The 23,027-nt window shown below is 38.8% G+C and overlaps 1 protein-coding gene across 1 annotated transcript in view; it reads right to left on the reverse strand.

The window, feature by feature from the left end:
- The window catches only part of RGS7 (regulator of G protein signaling 7), a 620,681-nt gene that overhangs the window by 107,276 nt on the left and 490,378 nt on the right, over window positions 1-23,027 (reverse strand). Inside the window, 3 exon segments of the mRNA XM_027768057.1 lie at window positions 19,037-19,118; window positions 19,225-19,301; window positions 20,149-20,213. Of these exon segments, the coding sequence (XP_027623858.1) occupies window positions 19,037-19,118; window positions 19,225-19,301; window positions 20,149-20,213 (224 nt within the window).

Genomic DNA, 23,027 nt, shown 5'->3' on the forward strand with positions numbered 1-23,027 from the left:
AACTCTTCCTCAGGCCTCCTTCATAAGGGCACTGCTATAGTGTACATAACTGCCCATCACCCATGGGTTCACGTGTTGTATTTTGGTCTCTAATATAATGGCTTTAGGAGGTGTTGAGACCTTTAATGAAAGACCAACGTTCAATGTAGATGGGCATTTTGCCAGACTAGATCGGTATGTGAGTCAGTGGACTGAGAGAGAAAGATCGCCTTCAATGTGGGCAGGTACCATCCAATTGGCTGGGAGTGTGGGAGGGACAAACACAGGAAGTGGAAAGGTCTGTAGCCTTCCTTTCTTTCTGTGTATATGCCTGTTGACCCGCCTGCCTCTCTTGGCTATGTTGTGATACAGCACCAGAGGACAGAGAGATCCTGCAAGATGTCCTTGGATTTGCTAGTCACTGGAAAAGATAAGCCAAATGAACCTCTATTCATTATAAATCATCTACTCTCAGGTATTTCTGCTTAGCAACACAGTGAAGACTAATACAGGCACTAAGCCCAATAATGAAGGAGAAACTCTCATGACCTAATCACCTCCCAAAGACTCCATTTTTTTTTTAAGAGAGACTTTTGCATGTGTGCTCACTGGAGAGATGGAGAGAGACAGAGAGACAGAAAGTGAGAAATTACCCCCCACAGAGGGCAGCCACACTGCAATTCCTTCTCCTCCATTCTCTTCCCTGGATGTTGGGCACACACGCACATGCACTTGGTGTGAGTTTTAAAACCCTGTGTCTGGGACTCAACCAGCAGTGGACTACATGGGAGTCCAGTGATGTAACCATTATGTCACCTGCTGGTCCCTATCCCACTTCTTAATACCATCACCTTGGGAGTCAGGATTTTTACATATGAACTTGGGAGGTGGGGGAAAGACACAACATTCACACCAGAGTAGTCCCTTTACAGGCCAGACACACAGCAATACCTATGCAAAGAAGATTAATTTCAAAGACATAGTCTGTTGCACCAACTTAATTTGCAAAAGGTGACAACGATGCCCACTTTATTCATTAGTGGTATTAGAAAAGAGAGTTTCACATAAAACTCTTTTAAGGTGCCTTGTTAGCGCAGTAGGTAGCGCGTCAGTCTCATAAAACTCTCTTTTAGATCACATATTTATTGCTAAGAGTCAAGCCTTCATTTTGTTTTTACTCTCAGGGGGGGATAATCATCTAAAAGAGTTCTTACACATCCCTGCATTCTTACATAATCATATTCAAAAAAATGCACGTCTTCCTTGATGATTCAAGGTCATCATTGGGAATGACATTTATTTTGCCATCCTAAAGACGGCAAGGCCTGTGAGGCTAGATGGTCCTAACTCCTGATGCTTTTTGAGCTTTTATGTCATTTTATGCCATTTTTAGTGCCTCAGCCTTCTCCCAGTCACTTGTCACTTTCTGCTGTTTTCAATGTCTTTGCCTCCAGCAATATCCCATCATCTTCTAATTTTCTTGGGATCTGATGCGGGTCAAAAAAACAGACAAATACTACTTTGACACAAAGTCTCACACGTTAGTAAGTGAACCAATCAAAGCACATGAGTTAAGAGTATGGCAATTTTAACAGCTACTTTGGTAAAGATTATTAAAGTTTATTTCTTGGTTGAGTTTTAGATAGAATTAGATTTGAGAACATGTGAAAGAGGAAGTATAAAAACTGTAACAAATGAATGTGGACAAGTTTTCATGATATCTTTTGGAAAACTTACCAGGACATCAATGTTTCACAAATTTAACCAAGTGGGTCTAACATCAAGCACTTATCTGGAGTTCCAACATAAAGGAGTATGTAAAATTTAAGAGCTGGAAACTCATTCTGGTCCCTGAGGGCTTAAAGGAAAAGCTAACTGAAATGGATGAGAGGGCAGTATTCTAGGGTTCCATCTTCCCAAGTCCTGAGTGAATGAAGCATCCTGTTCCACACTCAGTCTCTTACAGAAAAACCTTCCAGATAATCATGCTAATTTTGGTTCAGTTTCCCAAAGGGTACAAGTAGTGTCCAAACCAGAACACTTAATTTTTCTTACTGTCAACCTTTTTTCCTTCTTGGTTTTCCCTTCCAGTAAACACCACCATCATTCATCAAGATAGTCAAGTCACAATCAAGGAGTCATTATTGACTCCTGTCTCCCACAGTCAACTCTTCAGGGCGTCTTGTGAACTCAACCTCCAAACACATCCTGAATGGACTGACCTCTCTCCATCTTCACTGCTCTTAACTGCATGATCTCCCACCCACATGATCACAACAGCTTTCTTATTAATTTCCAACATTCCTTTCTCTCTGTCTCCTCCCTGTCCTCAAGTTATTTTTTAACACAGAGCAGAGCCACCTTTCTAAGCTAGAGCCACAGTATGTACTCTTCTCTTCAAACCTTCATACATTTCTCCTCTCATTTAATATAAAAGGCAAACTCTAGCCACATTTGACAAGATACTATCCCACTTGGAAGCATCTTATTCTTGCTCACTTCACCCAGCCTCACCGGCCTTCTTTCTGTTTCTTCTTTTGGTTCCTCATACGCATCAAGTACTTCCCTTCAAACCAGTCACTATCTCCTTGTATAGTGGCTCCTTGCCATTCTGGCCTGAGAGGCCTTACTTGACTACTGGGCCTATGTAGCATTCCAGTCTCTTCTAATCATATCACATTGCTTTAGGTTATTTATTTATTTATTTATTTATTTATTTTTTAATTGAAGCACTTATCTCCATCTGGAGTGTTTTTATTTTTATGTATCTGCTTGATTGCTCTTTCACTACCAAAAGGTAAGCTCCTCAAATAGGGAGACTTTCACTGTCTTCTTTAATACCTTCCTCAAGAATCTGAAATTTCCTGGTACCTGCTAGGTGCTCAATGTATATGTATTAAATGAATAAATGAACGTAAAAGATCATAAATTGTGCTTTTTATTTTTGAGAGGTTTTTGCCATAGCACACCTGTGCTCGCCAGAAAGAGAGACAGAGAGACAGAAAGTGAGAAATCACCTCCTCCAGGGGGGATGACCATGCTGCAAACCCTTCTCCTCCATTCTCCTCTTGGGATCTTGGGCATGCACACACACATGCCCAGCGTGAGTTTTAAGTCACTGGGTCTGGGACTCGACCTGCGGTCAACTACATGGGAGTCCAGCGACATAGCCATTATGCTAACTGCTGGTCCCATAAATTGTGCTTTTTGATCAATACATGTTTGTAACAAATAAAAAATGAGTTTTAGTTTAGTTTCTGTTTTCTTTATGTGTGTGTGTTTGTGAACTTTGGTATCTATAATTTTACCTCCTGGCCAATTAGTCTTCACCTATCACTATTATCATACATTTACTTAACAGGAAACACGTGCCCTAACTCTTCAGTTAGGCTTAAAAGAAACATTTTTGGTGCAGGAAAATTTAGCTCAAAATTTTTTTTCTCCTTGCCATATAATTATTCCATCAGTTGAGAAGTATAAATGGCTAATAGCAGATTGCTTCCAGATTTAATGAGGATTAGGTAATTAAAAAGCAGGACGATATTGAGAGCTTACAAAGGCTCCATTTTAGAGAAGGCAAGATGAGGATAAGCAAGCTCCTCTGCTTTTACAGTGCTGCTCACAGCCAGGGCCAATCAGAAAATATGCCTGGTACATTTTCTTCACCAAGGTGTGTGAGGACGCAACAGAATTAAGACAATGAGACTTAGCCATATGATACAACTCACGTCTCTGAGTCAGATTTTGGTATTTAAAAACATGCGAATTGTAGTCAGAATAAACGAGTTTACTGGTGCCCTCTCCCTCTTTACTATGGCTCCTCTCTCTATGGCTTCAGTTACCTACAGTCCACAGTGGTCCAAATATAGTGGAATATAATACGGTAATATATTTTGAGAGAGAGACCACATTCATGTCACTTTTTTTTTTTTTTTTGGAGAGGTTTTTGCTATAGGGTGCATGCACTCGCCAGAAAGAGAGAGAGACAGATAGACAGAAAGTGAGAAATCACCCCACAGGGGGGATGGTCATGCTGCAATCCCTTCTCCTCTTGGGATCTTGGACATGCACGCACACACACACACCTGGTGTGAGTTTAAGCCACCGGGTCCAAGACTCGAACCATGGTTGGCCACATGGGAATTCAGCGACATAGCCATTACATAACTGCTGATCTCTCGTGTCACTTTTATTACAGCACATTGTTATAGCTGTTCGATTAATCTCTTAGTGTGCTATATTTTAATTAAACTTTATCATAGGTACATCTAGGAAAAAAACACAGTAGACACAGGCTTCTGTACTACCTGTTGTTTTAGGCATCACTGTGAATCTTGGACATTTCTTCTATAGGTAAACGGTGAACTGTAGGAATTTCCAAAGGACTTATTTGTACTTCATTGGGCCATGGGTTTTATTATGGAAGGTAAGATTAAAAGCCTACACTTAAAAACCCGGTGTCGAGATATTAAATAATCACAATTAAAGATAATAATAACAGCTCCAATTTGTAGAGTACTTTGACATCTTTCAACCACAGCCAGAACCTCATTTGACTGTCATAAGCATTCTATCAACTCCACAGGTCAGGCGCTACACACCACATTTTCACTGAAGCACAATATCAGACTCAGACATTTGAAAAGAACATAAAGATCTGATCTAATCTAGCATCCAATTTATAATTTATTCTGTCAACTTCTGTGACAAGAATCATTCACCCTTAGATGAATGCTTGTTGAACACTTCTCCAAGTGTAGCACACTTAAGAATGGAGAAAATTTGGGGTCAGCAGGTGGCACGGTGATTTAGGCACTGAATTCTCACATGGCTGACCATAGTATCTCCCTTTCTCTGTCTCTCTAGTACATACACCCTTTGGCAAAAAAAAAAAAAAAAAAAAAAAAAAAATCAAAAACAACTTAAAAAAAAAGAATGTATTTCCCCTTTCTTTCTTTCACATGTTCCCTATTGGTGGGGGGGGGGATTTGGAATAAGTCACTTATTTAAAGGGCTATACCACTTTTAAAATATTGATAACCATACATAAAAAAAAAAGACAAAGCAAAACAATACAAAATAGTTAAGATCTTTGGAAGAGTTAGCAACTTCCCTAAGCCTTGGCATTTCCTCTTACACAGTGAGGGCATTAACAATAGCATCAACTTTACTGTGGTAGGAAATAATAGGCATGGGGTGGTTAGCACAGTTCACGACACAGAGTATGCTAAGTACATGTTAGCTTCCGTTAGCATTATTATTAGCGATAGAATTTGACATAAGGAAAATAATGACATAGAAGCAGGGGATTGGGTTTTTTTTCTATTCATTCCGATTATGTGTGTCAGGATTTGAGGAAGTTGCTAATGAAACACAAACAAGCTGAATTATACTGAAAAAGGAAAAAGCAAAAAATAAATATACGTTAGCAATTTTAGGCCAAATATTAGATTTAATAAACGAGTAAGTGCCTTTTTGGGACTAAGTACATGTTTGGAGTAGAGTCAAGGGTACAGAACACAGTCTTCAGCCATATCAAACTAATTCCAGCCCTTAGCGTTATCACACGCTGAGGAAATCAGATTGAACGACTGAACGCAGGAACTTACTTCCTACAGACTGATACATTTGCATTTCACGTTTTTTATGGAGTGTCCATTTTTCATCTCTCAGAGGGTAACTGCTAACATTCGAAAATGTGTAATGACAAACATCTTCGCGTTGAAGTTTCTAATAATGAAATGCAATTTGTTTTGAAAAATCCCATTTTTGGTTGTGAGGCAATACATGAAATTGTTGAGAGGTAGATAACAGAGCTGAGGGGAAAACTAGCGCTTTCTGCATTTGAGAGAGGATTTACGTTTTTTCTTATTAATTTAGGTTGTTTTTACATTTAAATTTAATCTTTTCTTAAAAATGAGAATGTTCACTTAAAGATACCTGAGGGAAGCCGTTCTTTTTCTTTCTTCATTTTTTTCTTTTCTATCTTTTCTTTTTTCCTCCCTTCCTGCGTCCTCTCTCACCCTTCTTTTTTTCTTTCTTTCTCTTTTTTTTTTCTTTCTTTGAGATACAGTATGCATTTGGGGAAAACCAAATGAACAGGAAAAAGTCAAGCCCAAATAATAACTGCTTTGTGTAAAAGGTTCATGCTGGCCCTGTCGGGGCATTAGCAGTTTGAGTTCATTTCTTTCTGCTCAGTCATCCCCTCAGAGACCGTGTGCACCTTGAATGTGTTTATGCACATTTTTAACTTTTTACTTTGATGTGATTACAAACGTATGGAAAGGACTGCAAGAGGGGTTCAAAGAACTCCCATAGACGCTCCATTTGGGTTTTCCAGTTAGCATTTTTGCCCTATTTATTCTCTTTCTCTGTCTATATTTAAAAGATAATCTATTGACCCTTTCTACTGGCAAACAAACTTAATTTCAGCTAAAAAAAAATCCAAGAGGCTGGTTTCTCAGTGGCATATTGGAGCTACAGACTATAGACTGCCCTTCCCTCCCTGACACCTGCCCAGACTCTGGGACTATGCACAACACATCAGTAGTTGAGGTCAAAATTCTAGTCTCTTGGGACCAGCAGTTAGCGTAATGGCTACATTGCTGGACTCCCATGTAGTCGACCACAGTTCGAGTCCTGGACCTGGTGGCTTAAACTCACACTGGGCGCATATGCGTGCATGCCCAAGATCCTGAGAGGAAAATGGAGGAGAAGAGATTGTGGCGTGGCCATCACCCCCTGGGGGGGGGTGCTTTCTCACTTTCTGTCTCCCTGTTTCTCTCTCTGTCTGTCTGGTGAGCACATGCAAAAAAAAATCTAGTCTGTCCACCTTCCTGCAGATTAGCTGCTAGCCTTCAGGATCTTCCTTGTAGTATTACCCCAACCACTATTCATATCCTCACCATTTCAGAAGAAACAGGACAGAAATCTGGGTACATCATTTTGAAAAGTTACCAACCTACAGGGTATAGAAACAGTCATAATAGGGAAGGCAGGTCTTATTCTCACTTTCCCTGTGGCTCACATAGACAACATCAGATAGTGTATAATAAGAGCACATAGTATCTGCAAATCTACTCAGGGATAGAAAGAACAGACAGATGATAAAAGATTTAGCCAGGAAGCAAAAAAGAACAATTTCACTTATACAGACTCATGATAGCTGCATTGTCAAAATATTTTTCAGTCCAAAGGAACAAATGAGAATAATAGAAATGCTGTTCCTTTCTTGTAACACAAAGGAAAGTTTTAAATTTAGACTAATGCATTTTAGATTTTCTAAATGAATCAGTAATGAGATTGTGGACTATTGATAAAGAAATATTATGACCATACACTGACTTGATCATTAAAGACAGAAAACTGTCACCATTCCTATTGACTTCAACCTAACTGGTTTCTCATGAGCCAAAAGTTACAATAGGAATATCACAGATTATCTTTCAAGGGGAATATTAGGGAAGATATTTAAGTGCTGCTGCAGTGTAAGCTCTTGAACAAGCACCTCGAATTACTCATGTATTTTACACGTAACATACAAAATTTAAAAGCAACTTCCCTAAAAATCTATTGAATACTGTATTTGCTGGCTCAAGCCCAGAAGCAGACATGCAAGTTTCTAGGGGACGTCTATGCCCCTTGAATCACAACACACATTCCACACTGTGACTGCCTACCAGCAGTCTAGCATGGCTGATAATATTTAGCCACCTCTTGAAGATTTAATAATGAACATTTATGGCCCTTCATCTGCCTCAGATCAAGCAGACATGAAAGGTGCAGTAGACAAATCTATCAAATTAAAAGTTCAGTTAATCATTTCACTAATATAAAATAAAAACGAATTGTGCACAGAACACCCTGATGCAGTATAATATTCTGATGTGTATTATGAAATGACAAAGACAAATTGCATGGGATTTGGGAGCAAATGCTTGTCATAATCAAGGATTTGAATCTTAGTCACAAATAGCCAACTATAACAAGAAAATGACTTCTTCAGAGTCCTGCTTGCTCTTGTTTGTAAATTAAGGATAATAGTTACCTACTCTACAAGGTCTCTGTAAAGAAGAAGTGACATAATGAATATAAAAAGTTTTAGTAACCAGTAACTACTATGTGGGTTCTATCAATGTAAATGTCATCCACAACCACACTTCTCATTACCTCGCATTTGGTAGAGAGGAAGTTTGGGTGGCACACATTTTATATGGGTTTCTGTGGAGTGACGTTGTTAGAACACCATCATAGCTTGAACAGCTATGTGACTGCCAGAAATTGACAGGTTTCAGGATAACTGGCAAAGTTATGTTACCTCTAATCTGGTCACTGATGCTTTGCCTGGTTCAAATATTAAAGCCCTGTGATATAAAAGCCTGTGTGTGGGTCAGCCTGTAGCATGGTGGGTAAAGCAGCTGAATCCCACATGGCTGGTCATGCAGTTCAAGATCCTGATTCAGCAACCTTAGAAACATGCCGGGCACTTGAGCATGCAGAAATGGAGGAGAAGGGGTTGTGATGTGACCATCCTCCATGGGGGATGCTCTCTCACTTTCCCTCTTTCTTTCTCCAGAGAGCATGCCAGAACTAAAGAAAAAAGGGTGAGAGATTGTGTGCTGTTTAAATTAAGTCAGTGTGCTCAGCATCATTCAAAATGATAGATGCAGGGTTCAGAAAAAGCAGGTATTATTAATTGCTTATGAATTTACAATATGTCCACTGAGGGTCCACTATGTGCCTGGCACAAGACTGAGGGGTCAATATAGAGTCAGGGCCAGTCTGTTTTCTTATAGGGGATAAATACTACCTCATGTCTGTCATCTCATTCCCAATAATAAAACTCATTTATCATCCATATAGGGTGACTTCATACTTACCTTCAAAGTTTCACTTGTCTCAAAATTATGAAAGGGATTATTAGCTCTGCTTAAAAACTTGTAGAAATTAAAGTTAAGGTAGATTAAATATTAAAAGTTAATATGGGTAGTGAGAGGCATTCTTTAGGAATTAGTTCTACATGTCTTTACTTCAGGAATTTGGCACAGAAATCACCTGGCACAACTGTGAGAAGCATATAGTCACTTTCCTCCAATGATCTGGCCTGAATCTCCACTTCTGCTTAGAGGTGGGCCATTATATAGGACACATATTGTAATAGTAGGAACTTTCGTCACACTAAGGTCTGACCTTGTTTTATTTTTTTCCACCACATTTCCAAATCTTTCCATTTACCCAAATTCTGCTGTGGCAGTTGGAGAGATAATGCAGGCACGATGGTCCCTAATGCCCTCCTCCTCCTGTGCGCAGGCTCTTGTACAGTCCCTGCACTCAGTAGACCAGGCAGGGTAGGATGGTGCAACCATATTACACAGCACATTGTGTAAACAGTAGCCAATGGCAGAAGTCATAGCATGCCACTTCTGAGGTCAGGCTGTAGAAGGCTGAGATTTCAGACCTGGGCTGTTTCTCTAATTTGGGGTGATATTGGGGAAGCCATATCTTGGACACTGTTATGGAGAGATTCACATGACCAGGAAGTGAAGCCTCTTGCCAACCATCACATTACTGAGGAGGACCATCAAGTCCTTCGGCATCAGTTCCTACAGCCCCAGTCAACAACTTGAAAGATGCCTCATGAGGAACCTTGAGCCAGAACTACTCTAGAACATCACTCCTGGGTTCCTGGCACTCAGAAGCTATTTACAGTAGCAAATATTTGTTTTATGCTGCTACATATTGGGATAAATTGTTATGCAGCAATAGATAACTAATATACATACTCTAAACTTCAACTCCAACTCTTGTGATTCCCCAAAGTCTTCCCTGATTATACCTGGTCATAGCTATAGGTTACCTTTTCTACAGTCCCTTAACCCTTGCCTTCTTTTCTTCTTTCAAGAACACAGTTGCTAAAATAACTTTAATATCTGAATGATGTCTATGAGCCAGGTACTGTCCTAAGTAATTTGCATATATTATTTCTATGTGTACACGATAGTCCTATGAAATAGGTATTATCATCCCCATTTCAAATGAGGTGTCTGAGACTTGGAGACATTTAGTAAAATCTCACCAAAGAAAGTTGATATCTGAGCCAAATCTTTTTTGCCACAGTTGATCTCTTGAACACTGCTCTATATAAAACTGTCATAGCTGGGCTAGTCCTTCAGTATTTGAAACAGAGAAAATATAAATGGAGAAAAGCCACTATGTGCAGACTTTACACAGTGGGAGGAATGAAAAGAAAAGTGAGAATCTTTGTGAAATCCATCACTTGGGCATTTAGATCATGATGAAATACTTCCCTCCCCAACCTCTTTCTCATTAGATATCTATAGACTGGAAACATAACATATATTCCGCAGGAAGATTTTCTCATTTATGGAAGAGTATGCCTCAAATAAATATCATTACCATTCTTTACAGTAAAGTTTTGTCATAAAAGTCAATATGATATCTAATACAAGTCAATTTTACTTTCATATGTACATGTGCATGTCAAAATTCTAAAGAAATATAAATAAACAAAATCTAACATCCCATTAAGAAATACATGACCAAGAGGGGGCTTATTTATTCTGGAATTTCAAGGATCATTCAACATTAGAAAATCCACTTACAGAATTCATATATTATTAATAGATATACCAAAAAGTGGAAAAAAAATCTTTGAGAAGTAATTTATCACTCTCTCCTATTTGTAAAAACAAACACACTACAATAGCAATTCTCTTTCAGGGGTTTTGCAAGATGAAGGTAATTTCTATTAAGATATTAAGACATTATTTGCCTTTTTTTACTGTAATTCTTTCATGAATGTACATTAGGTTTTCCAAAGGCTGAATGATATATGACATAGCAAGAAATTGAATGGAAAATGAGACATGACGACACAACCACCTTCCAGTAAACTCAAGATACAGGTGATTTGCAATTGTATGAAACAATGCCATTCTTCCTACTAATTTTCGTTTGGAAAATATGCCAATCTTTTATCAAAATTATGCTAGTTATGTCATTGATGTCTCATTATAATCTTATGTTTCTTTTAATTTTTTTCACTTCTTTTCTGAGCAAGAGAGATACAGAGAAAGACATATACTGCCAAAAGGGTCCTCATGCCACAATCTGTCCCCAGCCTCAGTCAGGTCATGGACATTTGTGTATCACGCATGTGCATAAGGCCATGGGCATGCATGCACCCAGCAGGTTTAGAAGCTTTTTCAGACACAAATCTGGAATCTTTCTGTGTGGGTCAGACTGTTCAGTTACCACTGCGTAACTGTCTGAACCCTTATTGTTATCTTAAAATGAGTAAATAACTATTTTAAATCCCTTCATTTTAATGTTAATATGGCAAATATCAATAGATAAAACCCATATAAACCAAAACCTTTTGGGATACACAATAATTTTTAGTAGTAGAATGGGAGAATAAGACAAACTGTTTGAAAACTGAAGCTATATAAAATATGAACTAATGTCTTTTTTTCCCCAGAAGGTGTGTGTACTCCATGGAAAGAGACACAGAGAGAGAGAGAGAGGGAAAGAAAGAAAGCACCCCCATCCCCATGGGGCACAGCTATACTACAATCCCTTCTCCTCTCTCCCTCCCTCCTTGCAAGATTTTGGGCATGCACATGCACCCAGCACGTTTTTCCAAGCCACCGAATCTGGGACTCAAACTGCATAGTCAGCCATGTGGGATCCACTGCCTCAATCACCGGGTCACGGGCTGGACCTACTTTCTTAATTATATATAGTATTTTTTAAATTAATAAATATTTATATTTCAATAGAAAATTACAAATACCACAACAAAATAAGATGGTTGTTTTTGCTTTTGTTTTGTTTTATTTTTTGTTTTTAAAGAAGAAACAAAACAAGAAATGTATAAAACCACGTGAGGAAAATTTAAGGTGCTCCTGAATGACATAAAAGCAGGTATGAACAAATGGATAAGATGACTCAACTTCATGAAGAACTCAATTCTCCCAGCTTTTTTATCAATTTAAAACATTCCAATTAAAATGTTAAAATGGCTTTTTTTGGGCTAGAGAATTAGTTTCAAAGTTCATATGAAAAAGACAAAAATGAGAAAAACTTAAAACGAAGAGCAATGAGTGAGAGACAGGGTCAGGTGAGAGAGTCTAGACTAGTTAGATATTAAAACACACTCAAATCTAAACAGAAGGTGAGCTCTCTAATCCAGGTGATGCCTGTGCCCATTTTGCTATCTGTTAGAAACTCACCATCCACTTCCTTGCACAGGACCCTCTAGTATATTCCAATAATAATAATAATAATACTCCCTGTTCTCTCTCTTTTCCTCACCTAGATTTTTCCAGCATAATTCTACCACATGGTGTGTGATTACTAGATAAGACTATCATTGTAAAGACCCCATTTTATGTTTCCTTTAATTTAGTTGGTTTCATTGAACAAATTCCAGCATTCCTTTTCTTTGGTTTATTTATTTATTTATTTATTTAATTTTGGAGAGGTTTTTCACTATAGGGCGCGTGCGCTCACCAGAAAGACAGAGAGAGAGAGAGAGACAGAGAGCAAGAAATCACCCCCCAGTGGGGATGGCCATGCTGCAATCCCTTTTCTTCCATTCTCCTCTCGGGATCTTGGGCACGCACACACATGCGCCTGGCGTGAGTTTAAGCCACCGGGTCTGGGACGCGAACCGCGGTTGACTACATGGGAGTCCAGTGACATAGCCATTACACTAACTGCTGGTTCCCCTTTTCTTTGGCTTATTATAAATCCTAACTGACTCATCCTAATTGCTTTCCTCCAAAACCCGTCATGTCACCCTTAGGTCTAGCCTGGCTTCTGGCACCACCCTGAGAAAGTGGGAGGAGCAATGAGGTGCAACATGGAACACCTGAGTTCATTCCTGGCTCCCCCTAAAGGAGAACACACCCTAGAGGAAAATAAAACAGCACTCAATCTCTCTACACTTCCATTTCCATACCTATGAAATGGGGATAATATCAGTGCCAACCTAGGGGCCAGATGAGGGCATCGTAGTACCACAGCAGGACCCACATGGAAAAGGTCCTGAGTTTGCATCCTACGGCCTCCCTTAGCATCTGAGCACACATACGCATGCCTGTGATGTAGGCCAGATAAAACTACGGGTGGATTGCCACATGGAGACCCTGCTGGAGATACCTGTCTCTCTGTCTTTCTCTCTCATGGAAGGAATAAATAAATACACTTAAGAAATTAATGCCATCCTAATAATGTGAGAATTAAAATATATGTAATCACATTCTGCACCAATACTTGGCTTTACCAACAGGCAAAATGTTGTGAGGAAGAGCCTAAGCGCTGGGGCCAGACCATGTGCTTTCCACACTGGTTTCCCCACTTAGCACTTCTTAGCAGTTCTGGGACCCTGTGTAACTTGGATGTCCTGTGTCTGAGAGTCATTATCTGGGAAGAGAGGATGATAACAATACTGCCTGTGGAGTTGTGAGGACTGCGTGAGCCAATTTATATGAAGTGTTAAGAATAGTGCCTGGCACCTGGCAAGTGTTCTCGAGGTGCTAATAAATTGTTATTTTCTACAGCCCATCTTCTTTCTTAACATTGTGGAGACAGAGGCATTGATTCTCCAGGATGCTGCCTCTCCTCTGTGGGAAGCAAGCTGCAGGAAGCCAAGAAGGCAAACCTCACTCTCCTCCCTCTCAATCAAAGGTAACTAAGAATCAACTAGGACAACAAGGGAAACATCAATATGAAAGCGGCATTTCTTTGTCTCTCAGGCACACAGTCGGTAATGAAGTCTTAGGACTCTGAGCTTTTTTGTTGCTTTAAGTGATACTTTTCAGGACCAGCAGTTGGTGCAATGGCTATGTCCCTGGACTCCCATGTAGTTGACCGTGGTTCGAGTCCCGAACCCAGTGGCTTAAACTCACACCAGGTGCATGTGTGAGCAGCCCCAAGATCTTGAGAGGAAAACAGAGGAGAAGGGATTGCGGTGTGGCCATCCCTTTGGGGGGTGATTTCTCGCTTTCTGTCTGACTCTCTCTTTCTGGCAAGTGCACGCACCCTATAGCATAAACATCTCCAAAAAAAAGTGACACTTTTCATGAACATGAGAATTGAAGGAAAGGACTAATTTTACATATCTAGGTTACAAGCAGCATTGTTTGTGATTACTCTGTCATGTGTGATAATAGTTCATGGTGAAATGTTATGCATTAATGAAGGCTGCTGAGGGTGAAAAGTACAATCACATAGATCTTTTCTAGTGCATTTTATTTTAAAAGGAGGAGAGGGACCAGCAGTTAGCATAATGGCTATGTTGCTGGACTCTCATGTAGTCGACCATGGTTTGCATCCCGGCCCCAGTGGCTTAAACTCACGCCAGGTGCGTGTGCGTGCATGCCCAAGATCCTGAGAGGAGAATGGAGGAGAAGGGATTGTGGTGTGGCCACCCCCCCTGGGGGGTGATTTCTCGCTTTCTGTCTGTCTCTGTCTGTCTGGCGAGAGAACGCGCCTTATGGCAAAAACCTCTCCAAAAAAAAAAAAGGAGGAGATAAAATGTAGAATTCCATATGAATAAATTAAGATAATATAATTACATGCATATTGAAAGAGATTTTGAGACCCAAATTACTCATAAAAATACTAAATATATTTTTTTCTGAAGAAAATACTGTCTGCCTTACGGAATATATCTAAGTTGTGATCACTTCTCTTAGTAGTAGAAAAAGAAAAATCTTATCAGAAATAAGTATGTAGAAAAGAGAAATTTTTAGAGGCATTGCTTCCTCATGATAACAAATAAGTTATCGACATTAAATAATTATAGCCAATATGATATTTTTATTGTAACATTTTCTCGAACATAAGATGTAACTTCTTGGTCCAGATTGACACAAAAACTACATTGCCAACATTTGAAGTAATGAAGCCAATGATGAAGATTATTTGAAAATTTAACACCACTCTTCACAGTACCAGCAGCCAGAAACAGACAATACAGTTCCAAAAATTGGTTCTGTTTTTTTCACAAGAAGAAAAGAACAGTTACTTGATGTGCTACCAAATTTCAAAGTATCATATCAAGTTTAGAAATGGCAAATATATAGAAATCCTTAGAGATTACAGAGTATCCTAATACCCAGTCAGGTCTCTAGGGGTACACATCTGGAACTTCCTTTCTGGAAGTCCTATAGGGAACATCATATGGATCAAGAGTCTCTAACCCACAGGCCATGGACCAGTACAGGGACTGGGTCATACAGCAAGAGGTGAGCAACAAGAAAGCAATTACTGCCACTCTCCATAACTTGCATTACTACTGCCTGAACTCTGCCTCTTGTCAGATCAGTGGTGGCATTAGACTCTCACAGGAGTGTTAGCCCTATTGTGAACTGCACATGCAAGGGATCTTGCATGTTGTGTGGTCCTTATGAGAATCTAATGATTGATGAGCTGAGGTGGGGAGCAGCTGCAAATACTGCATTATGGTGAGCTGTATGCTTATTTCATTATATTTTAGTATGAAACAAAAATAGAAATAAAGTGCACAATAAATACAATATTCTTAACTCACCCCCAACTGTACCCCCATCTTCTCCACCCCTCTGCTCTCCCCTACCCCTTCCCCATTTGGGGAAAAACTGTCTTCCATCAAACTGGTCCCTGGTGCCAAAAAAGTTGGGGACAGCTGATATAGAAAGAGAAATGTCAAAAAGTTCATACAAACAGAATTAAAATGTGAATTTATTTTTAGATTTAGCTTGTGATGTGGTAGTTAGGGTGGCTGTATTCCACATGGTTGACTACCCGGTTGGAGTTCTGGACCTGGAGGCTGGAAAAACACACTGGCTGTGTGTGTGTACATTCCTAAAATCCAAAGAGGAAAAATGGAGAGGAAAGGATTGTGTTGTGGCTTCTTCTAGTTGAAAACAAGATGGAGTCAATGACCTCGAGATACTCTTTGTGATGACTTTCCAATTGGAAGTTCATTGAAGGGAGTTGCAGGGGACCACATGGGAAACACTCATGTGTGCTCCTTGCTGGTGGCAGACACAGAGGGCATGATCCCGTCTTACCCTGGATAGAGAGGAAAACAATTATGGAGGGTTCTGCCTCTACCAGGGGCACACAAAGAGTCAGGGATTGGCTGAGTAATTCTTAGGAAATGGAGTCAAGATGTGTGCTGAGTCGGGATCAATTTATATGCTCTGAGAGCATGACAGTCTTAGGTATGGAATAAAGGTGGGCAATGCCAAGAAACTGGCATGGAGTGAGTCCTCTTGGGTTGCCAAGATCCAGGCCATATAAATTGAATGAGATTTCACCCTCCTGCCTACCCACCCCAGTGCCCCTCCCACCTGATCTAGCCAGGACAAGCCAATCACCATCTGTCTATATCTGAGTTCTGACCATACCCTTTCAGGGTCTAGGCCAACTGAAGATTTTCTGCCCAGACTTCACCCTCATACTCCTAGATCTAGCCAGGGTCAGAGTAATCCTTAATTTCCATGGAATCTGCTATACAAGAGAAAAAAATGGTACTGCTTAGAGATTGCAGATCATCTCCGCCTACATGGCTCTGAATGCTTAGACTTAACTCTAAAAACTAGGAAAAAATGTATAATCCATCAGATGACCAAAACCCACCACAAAGGCACAAGAAATATGAGAAGCCAAGAAAATATCTCTCCCCCAAAGGATAAGAATAACTCTTTATCCTCCAGAGACAATACAAGGGAACTCATAGAAATGTCAGATAAAGAATTTAAAATATTCATAGTGATAAAGCTAACAGAGATGCAAGAGAAGAGAGACAATGAACTCCACGAGATGCAGGAGAAAAGAGATAGTGAGTTCCAGGAGGTGAGGAAGTTCTTGTACAATCCAAAAGAGGAAATACATACCATAAAAAAGAATCAAACAAAATTGTTAGAGATAAAGGCTGTAATACAGGAAATCAAAACCTCCCTTGAAAATATTAAAAGCAGAATAGATCATGAATAAGATTGAATCTCAGATGTAGAGGACAGAACCTCTGACCTTGAAAAATGTACCAAAAATACTGAAACAATAAACCCCCAGAATGAGAATGGTATATAAGGAGCGTGAGATACCATTAAACGCCCAAACATCTGGATCATCAGTATCCCAGAAGGTAAACTGTGGGCCACCAGATGTCCAAGGGGGCATGCAGTGCATAAACATGGGAACATAATGCATTGACCAGTTTCCAGAGTTAGCTTAAAACAAATGAACAAATAATCCTACTTGGTATTCTTATAATAGCTATGCAGTGATCTCATAGTCCTTTTCCACCGGGAACATTAAAACCCGAATTTTGAGTAGAGAAGCCAGTTAACTCTCAATTCTAATCTTTTGAGAGTTCAAAAGAGAGCGAATTCAATACAGAATATAATCATTGTATAGCTAGCTGAAACTGGAATACATACACATATGAGCAAACCTTTAGTGTCTTTCTATTTCGGTCTGATTCTGAAGGTGGTTGAGAGGAAACTTTCAAGGTGTCCTTATCATCTTGATTTGTCTCTCATCTGTAAACCTGTTATGTATTCTAACTAACTAATGTACATATTATTTTCTAGTGCCTTGCCTGAATTTAAATAAACTTAGAGAAGGAAAAGATATACTATCACAATAGGGAACAATATAAAAAGTCTTTAAAAAGTCTATATCCATGAGGACATAGATATTAAAAATCTTTGCATGGATTTCAAAATGTGACTGCAACAAAATAAACCTGTATTTTTAATTCACTTTTTCCACTGACTTTTTGAGCTACCCCTGTGTATGAGGTTAGAAATGTTATCTTTTGGATGCTTATAACCATTGCTTAATTACTTTCACAAACTTTTCTGATATTAATTAAGGACATTCATTATTTGTTACTACGGGGCACATAGCTTAGTGCTATTAAGGAAGAACACCAGCTAAATTATTGCATACAGATTCAATGTACTTCATTAGTAGTACAAGCTGATTTGAATTTGATCCATATGAAATGCTAGTATAGGAAAACTGATAACCAAAGCAAGTTATTAGTAGGGTTAAAAAAAATGGGGAAGAAATATTATTTTGACTTAAACTTTTAAAATTAAGCCAGAGGGACCAGCAGTTAGCGTAATGGGTGGACTCCCATGTAGTAGACCGCGGTTCGCATCCCGGACCCGGCGGCTTAAAACTCACGCTGGGCACATGTGCGTGCGTGCCCAAGATCCCGAGAGGAGAATTGAGGAGAAGGGATTGCGGAGTGGCCATCCCCCATGGGGGGGGGTGATTTCTCACTTTCTGTCTCTCTATCTCTCTCTGTCTGTCTGGCAAGTGCACACGCCCTATAGCAAAAACCTCTCCAAAAATAAATAAATAAATAAATAAATAAATAAATAAATAAATAAATAAATAAAATAAATTAAGCCAGAAATATGTAAATAGCAAGCCATGGCAAGTTCCTTTATTTTAGTAGTTTTTCATTCAAGTGTATATAGAAACACTGAACACCTCAAATGCCAAGAGTAGTTGTTAAGGAAGGTCATGGTGAAAAAAGATATAGTTCTTTTGTTTGTTTGATTCCAATTTTTAGTTTTTGCTTTGGGGAACATGCACTTACTGGACAGAGAAAGCGATAAAATGAGAAAGAGAAAGTAAGAAACCCTCCTCAGGGGGGATGGCCATGCTGCAATCTTTTCTCCTCCATTCTCTTCTTAGGATTTTGAGCATGCATGCACATGTGTGCCTAATGTGATTTTCAAGCCACCAGGTCCAAGATTCAAACTGTGAAGTTGGACATGTGGGATTTAGCCACCTTAACCACCACACCACTGGCTGGCTCAAAAGACACAGTTTTTATAAATTAAATTTTATACTATGGAACTCTGGTCACATTACATAAAAATGGAGTTCTTTTATGTAATTCAACAAGATACATGGGACGTGTACATGAGGTTACCACAGTCTTTGTCTTCTTGTTGCAGTTCATCCCTCATTTGCTAAAAACAAAATATGGATTCAAGACAGTGTTGGCATGCTTGCTTACCACAGGCCTGTGTACGTCCCAGAATGCTCTCTCTTGGCTATCAAGGATCTTCCTTTCGATCTTGTCTCTCTTCTTGTCTACTCTGTCAACATCATAACAGCAAATAATAAGTAGTGTTAATTGTAGTGCATCTCTGGACAAAAAGTTACAACTTGAACAAATCTTCCAAAAGACTCACAAGGACTCACTTTGCTTGTGCTTCTGCTTGCATAAAAATGAACTCCCACTTGCGGGCAAAAGCTCTCTGCAGCCTGGCCAGACTTTCCTGAAACATATACCATGGGGAAGACATTCAGGTGCTCATCTTCACTGCTCCCTTCTAGCTTACTTACCACATGTATTTGTTAGGGAAACAAGTACAGACTGTCTAAAGCATTAAGTGTATTTTTGTTCTCAACAGTACACTGCTCACTGAATTCAGCTAATCCTATTGATAGCATTAGAAAAAACAAACACTGTGTTATAAATAGTAGCTTTTATAAATAAATAGAGAACACAATTAAACATCCTATCAAGTTTCTGCAAAATAATAAAATTACCTTGGATGAAAAAAAGTATGTAAGACTAACCTGCTGGAGTTTTCTGTGCCCAGTTTATGGAGGAAAGGGGAGAGTAATACATGCCTACTGCTGACTTGATCAGTCTAGCCAGGTCCTGATAATGAATGTAGAACCACTCCTACACAATGATTTGACTTTGGCAAACCACGATGTAGTGATCATCTAACAAATTATTCTTAGATTGACTTTATCTGTTGATGGTGACAAATCCAATGGTCCCACAAAAGCCATATTCTCAGTGTAAATCACTTTAATTCTTGGAATGTGGATATCTTCAGTACAGCACTATATATCTGAAGTCTTTCCGGTATGTTAATTTTAGATAGTAAGATATACTTCCCCCTTCTCCTTGAATTTGTGTATTTAGGTCTCCGCCATCCTCAATGTGAAGAAAGGAAGCAAACAAACAGGGATTTATAAGCCACTGTGCTGCCTGATTCCTGGAAATCTCTTCCTTTAGATCTACAAAAGTTTAACAACATGCCTAGAAATAACCATACGCCTTTTTTCCTGTTCACTTAGGACTTGGTCTGCCAAAAAGTTGGTACTTACAGCTTCGTAGTCTGCTAGCTCCAGCCTTGCCTTGTTTTGCATTGTTCTCTTACAGAGGTACACCGCTGAAAGGGAAAAAGGAAATCAATCATTTCTCACTTGCTTACTAACACTGAGGTACTAGAAAGAAAATAGAGCATTATGACACGTGTCACTTTCTCAAGTGATAGTTTTCTTTTATCATTTTTTTAGACAGACATAAATTAATAATGTTTTAGTATTATTATTAAAATTCAAACATAATGACCCTTACCATGTCATAAGAAAATAGTCATGTTAAGAAACTTTGGTGACCATTTCTTTACTTTTATTAAATGATTGTCACCATTTTAGAATACTCAACAAGTAAGGGAGAAATCTTTTAAAAGAGATCAAATGAACTGAAAAATCTAGATATGCTAATAAAATTGTTTTGTAAAAAAAAATTATATGAAAAGGGCATATTGGCACATTCAATTATTTCCAGATTGTACTGTCAACTGAAGGGATCTATTATTGTGAACTGAAGGCTTCATGGTATCTTTTTTGTTTCATGTCACAAAAGCCAATCACTAATCAATTATTGTGTCACTAGGAGGGGAATGCAACCTCTTACTACACAGCCTTTTAATACCATTTCCTGAGGCCTCAGTGTCCTTGGCTGCCACGTACAGTCCATTTGGGCAGCAAATTTACAAGATGAGTAATGAGGGAGGAAAAGATAGTGACAGCAGTTGTTGCCACCAAGCAAATTTCTTTAGTTATTTGAGAGTATCCTTGAGACTTTGATACTATTAAGACATTTAAGGCCAATTGGTGGTGTGGTGGTTAAAGGGGCTGGATCCCATACAGCCAACTGTGTGGTTCAGTCCTGAAACTGGTGACTTGCAAAACACATTGGGTGTGTGTGAGTGCCTGCCTAAAATCCCAAGAGAATGGAGGAGAAGGGACTGCAGCATGGTCATACCCCAAAGGGTGTTGTCTCACTTTCACTCTCTCTCTGTCCCTCTCCAGCTAGTGCACACATGCCCTATAGCAATTTTTTATTTTTTAAAAAAGAAATTCAGAGCTCTATGGTACACTCCCAATTCCCAGAATAGTCTTTTTCCATTAAATATGATATTAAAATTCAAGATAAATGTATCTATTCTAGTTGCTGAATAAATTCAGGGGAAAAGGATCATCAAATATTAATTTCTGGAAGTCTAACTCTGTGACAATGCTTTATAAACACTGCTTTTGCACTAAGCTGTACCACCTTTAGTTTTAGATAATGAAGTCCCCACTATCATTGAGGAAAGATGCTACACAGAAAACTTGAGACCACTGCAAACATAGGCACTATTTACTCAACTTCTCATCAGTAAAGTTTCCTGTATGAAAGTCAAGGCAAAGGACAGAGCCAAGAGTAGAATGATGCTACCATTACTATAAAGCACTAAGAACTCAGAATATGGTTTTAGAACACATCTTTCTACAATCTACCAGGTAATTTTATTTTTATATTATTTCTACTAGTTTTCAGAAGTCAAACTCTGAGAACAATTAGGGCATTGTATATTAGTTTCCCAATTGGTCATCATTTATGTTCACTCTTGAAGGAACTCTTGCTGTAGTGGTGACTGTAAATTTAACGAGCTATCTCACATACTTTCAGTATCTGGTAAAATAATTTGTAGTGTATATGCAATACCCCAAGGGTATCTCTTCATGAGAGGAAGGCTAAATATTATATATCTAATTAAATAATTTTGGTGTTCTTATAGAATTATCTTCAATCGAATTTCAAACCCCAACTGAGCCCTCTATCAATTCCCACTCTTTCTGTCCCCTTCCATGTAACCTTGTAGTTGTTTTTTTATTTCTGGTCATTTAATCTTTGTTCCTTTTCAAATCAGTCTCCTTCTGAGAAACATATTTCTAACCCCATTAGGTAAATTAATAAATTAAAGTAAATTAAAGAACTGAATATTTTTCTTTATTTTGGGGGGGGATGATGGAATTGCTCACAAAGAAGTTATACTTCCTTTAATATGGCTATCCTACAATGCAGTTTTCTATAATTCTCTATGGAACAAAATGAAGGCATGAACAGACAGTGCCTGGCATAAAGTAATAGTTGTACATATTTTTGCTGAATAGGTGAATAAAAATGAATGAATAGGATATTTTCATAAGGCATTTTTTACAAGTCAAATCAACTCAAATAACAAGATTTCCTTATGTGTCCACTAGATGCTTTGGTAAAGTGAAAAAAATGGGGAAAGATGGACATCTGGGTTAGCAGAGTAGGAATAATTTGGACACTGCTGAAGGCAGGGCAAATAAGGTCATGACCGGTCTAGACCACTCTGGGATTGACAGTTGCAGTATGTAGATGGGAACATTTTATACTTTTATTTTTTATTAGCATTGGGCAAGAAGAAAACAATAGAGGAGGTCCCAGTAGATAAAGGAGGGTTTCAAGCCCCAACATTTCCCAATCCATCACAGATTGAAAAACTGAGAGTGCTAATGCATAGTCAAAAGCTCTGGCTCCAGTCAAGTGTTTTATGCTAATTCCTAATTATTTAGGAAAGGAAAGTGTCCTACATAGAGTCATGTAGGAATCTAAGCTCCGGTACAGAGAGTCAGTCTTTTTAAACATAACCTTTGAATATTTTCTGCTCTGCCAAAATGTTGAAATAACAACTAAAATGATATTTCTGGGGTTCTTTAAAAAATATTTTTATTATTGAAGACATAATTTCAACCTTAAGCTTAAATCCATCTCCCTGCAGTAGTTTTCCAGGAGACTATGAGACAATGTTGAAGACTTGAGGGTCAAACAAACCAGTTATTTAAGAGGAAGCAATGCCACTAAGCCAGAGGGAGGTTTGATAGTAGTCTCGCTAAAACAG

The sequence above is a fragment of the Tupaia chinensis genome, unplaced genomic scaffold (genome assembly GCF_000334495.1).
Source record: "Tupaia chinensis unplaced genomic scaffold, TupChi_1.0 Scaffold000074_1, whole genome shotgun sequence".
NCBI lineage: Eukaryota > Metazoa > Chordata > Mammalia > Scandentia > Tupaiidae > Tupaia > Tupaia belangeri.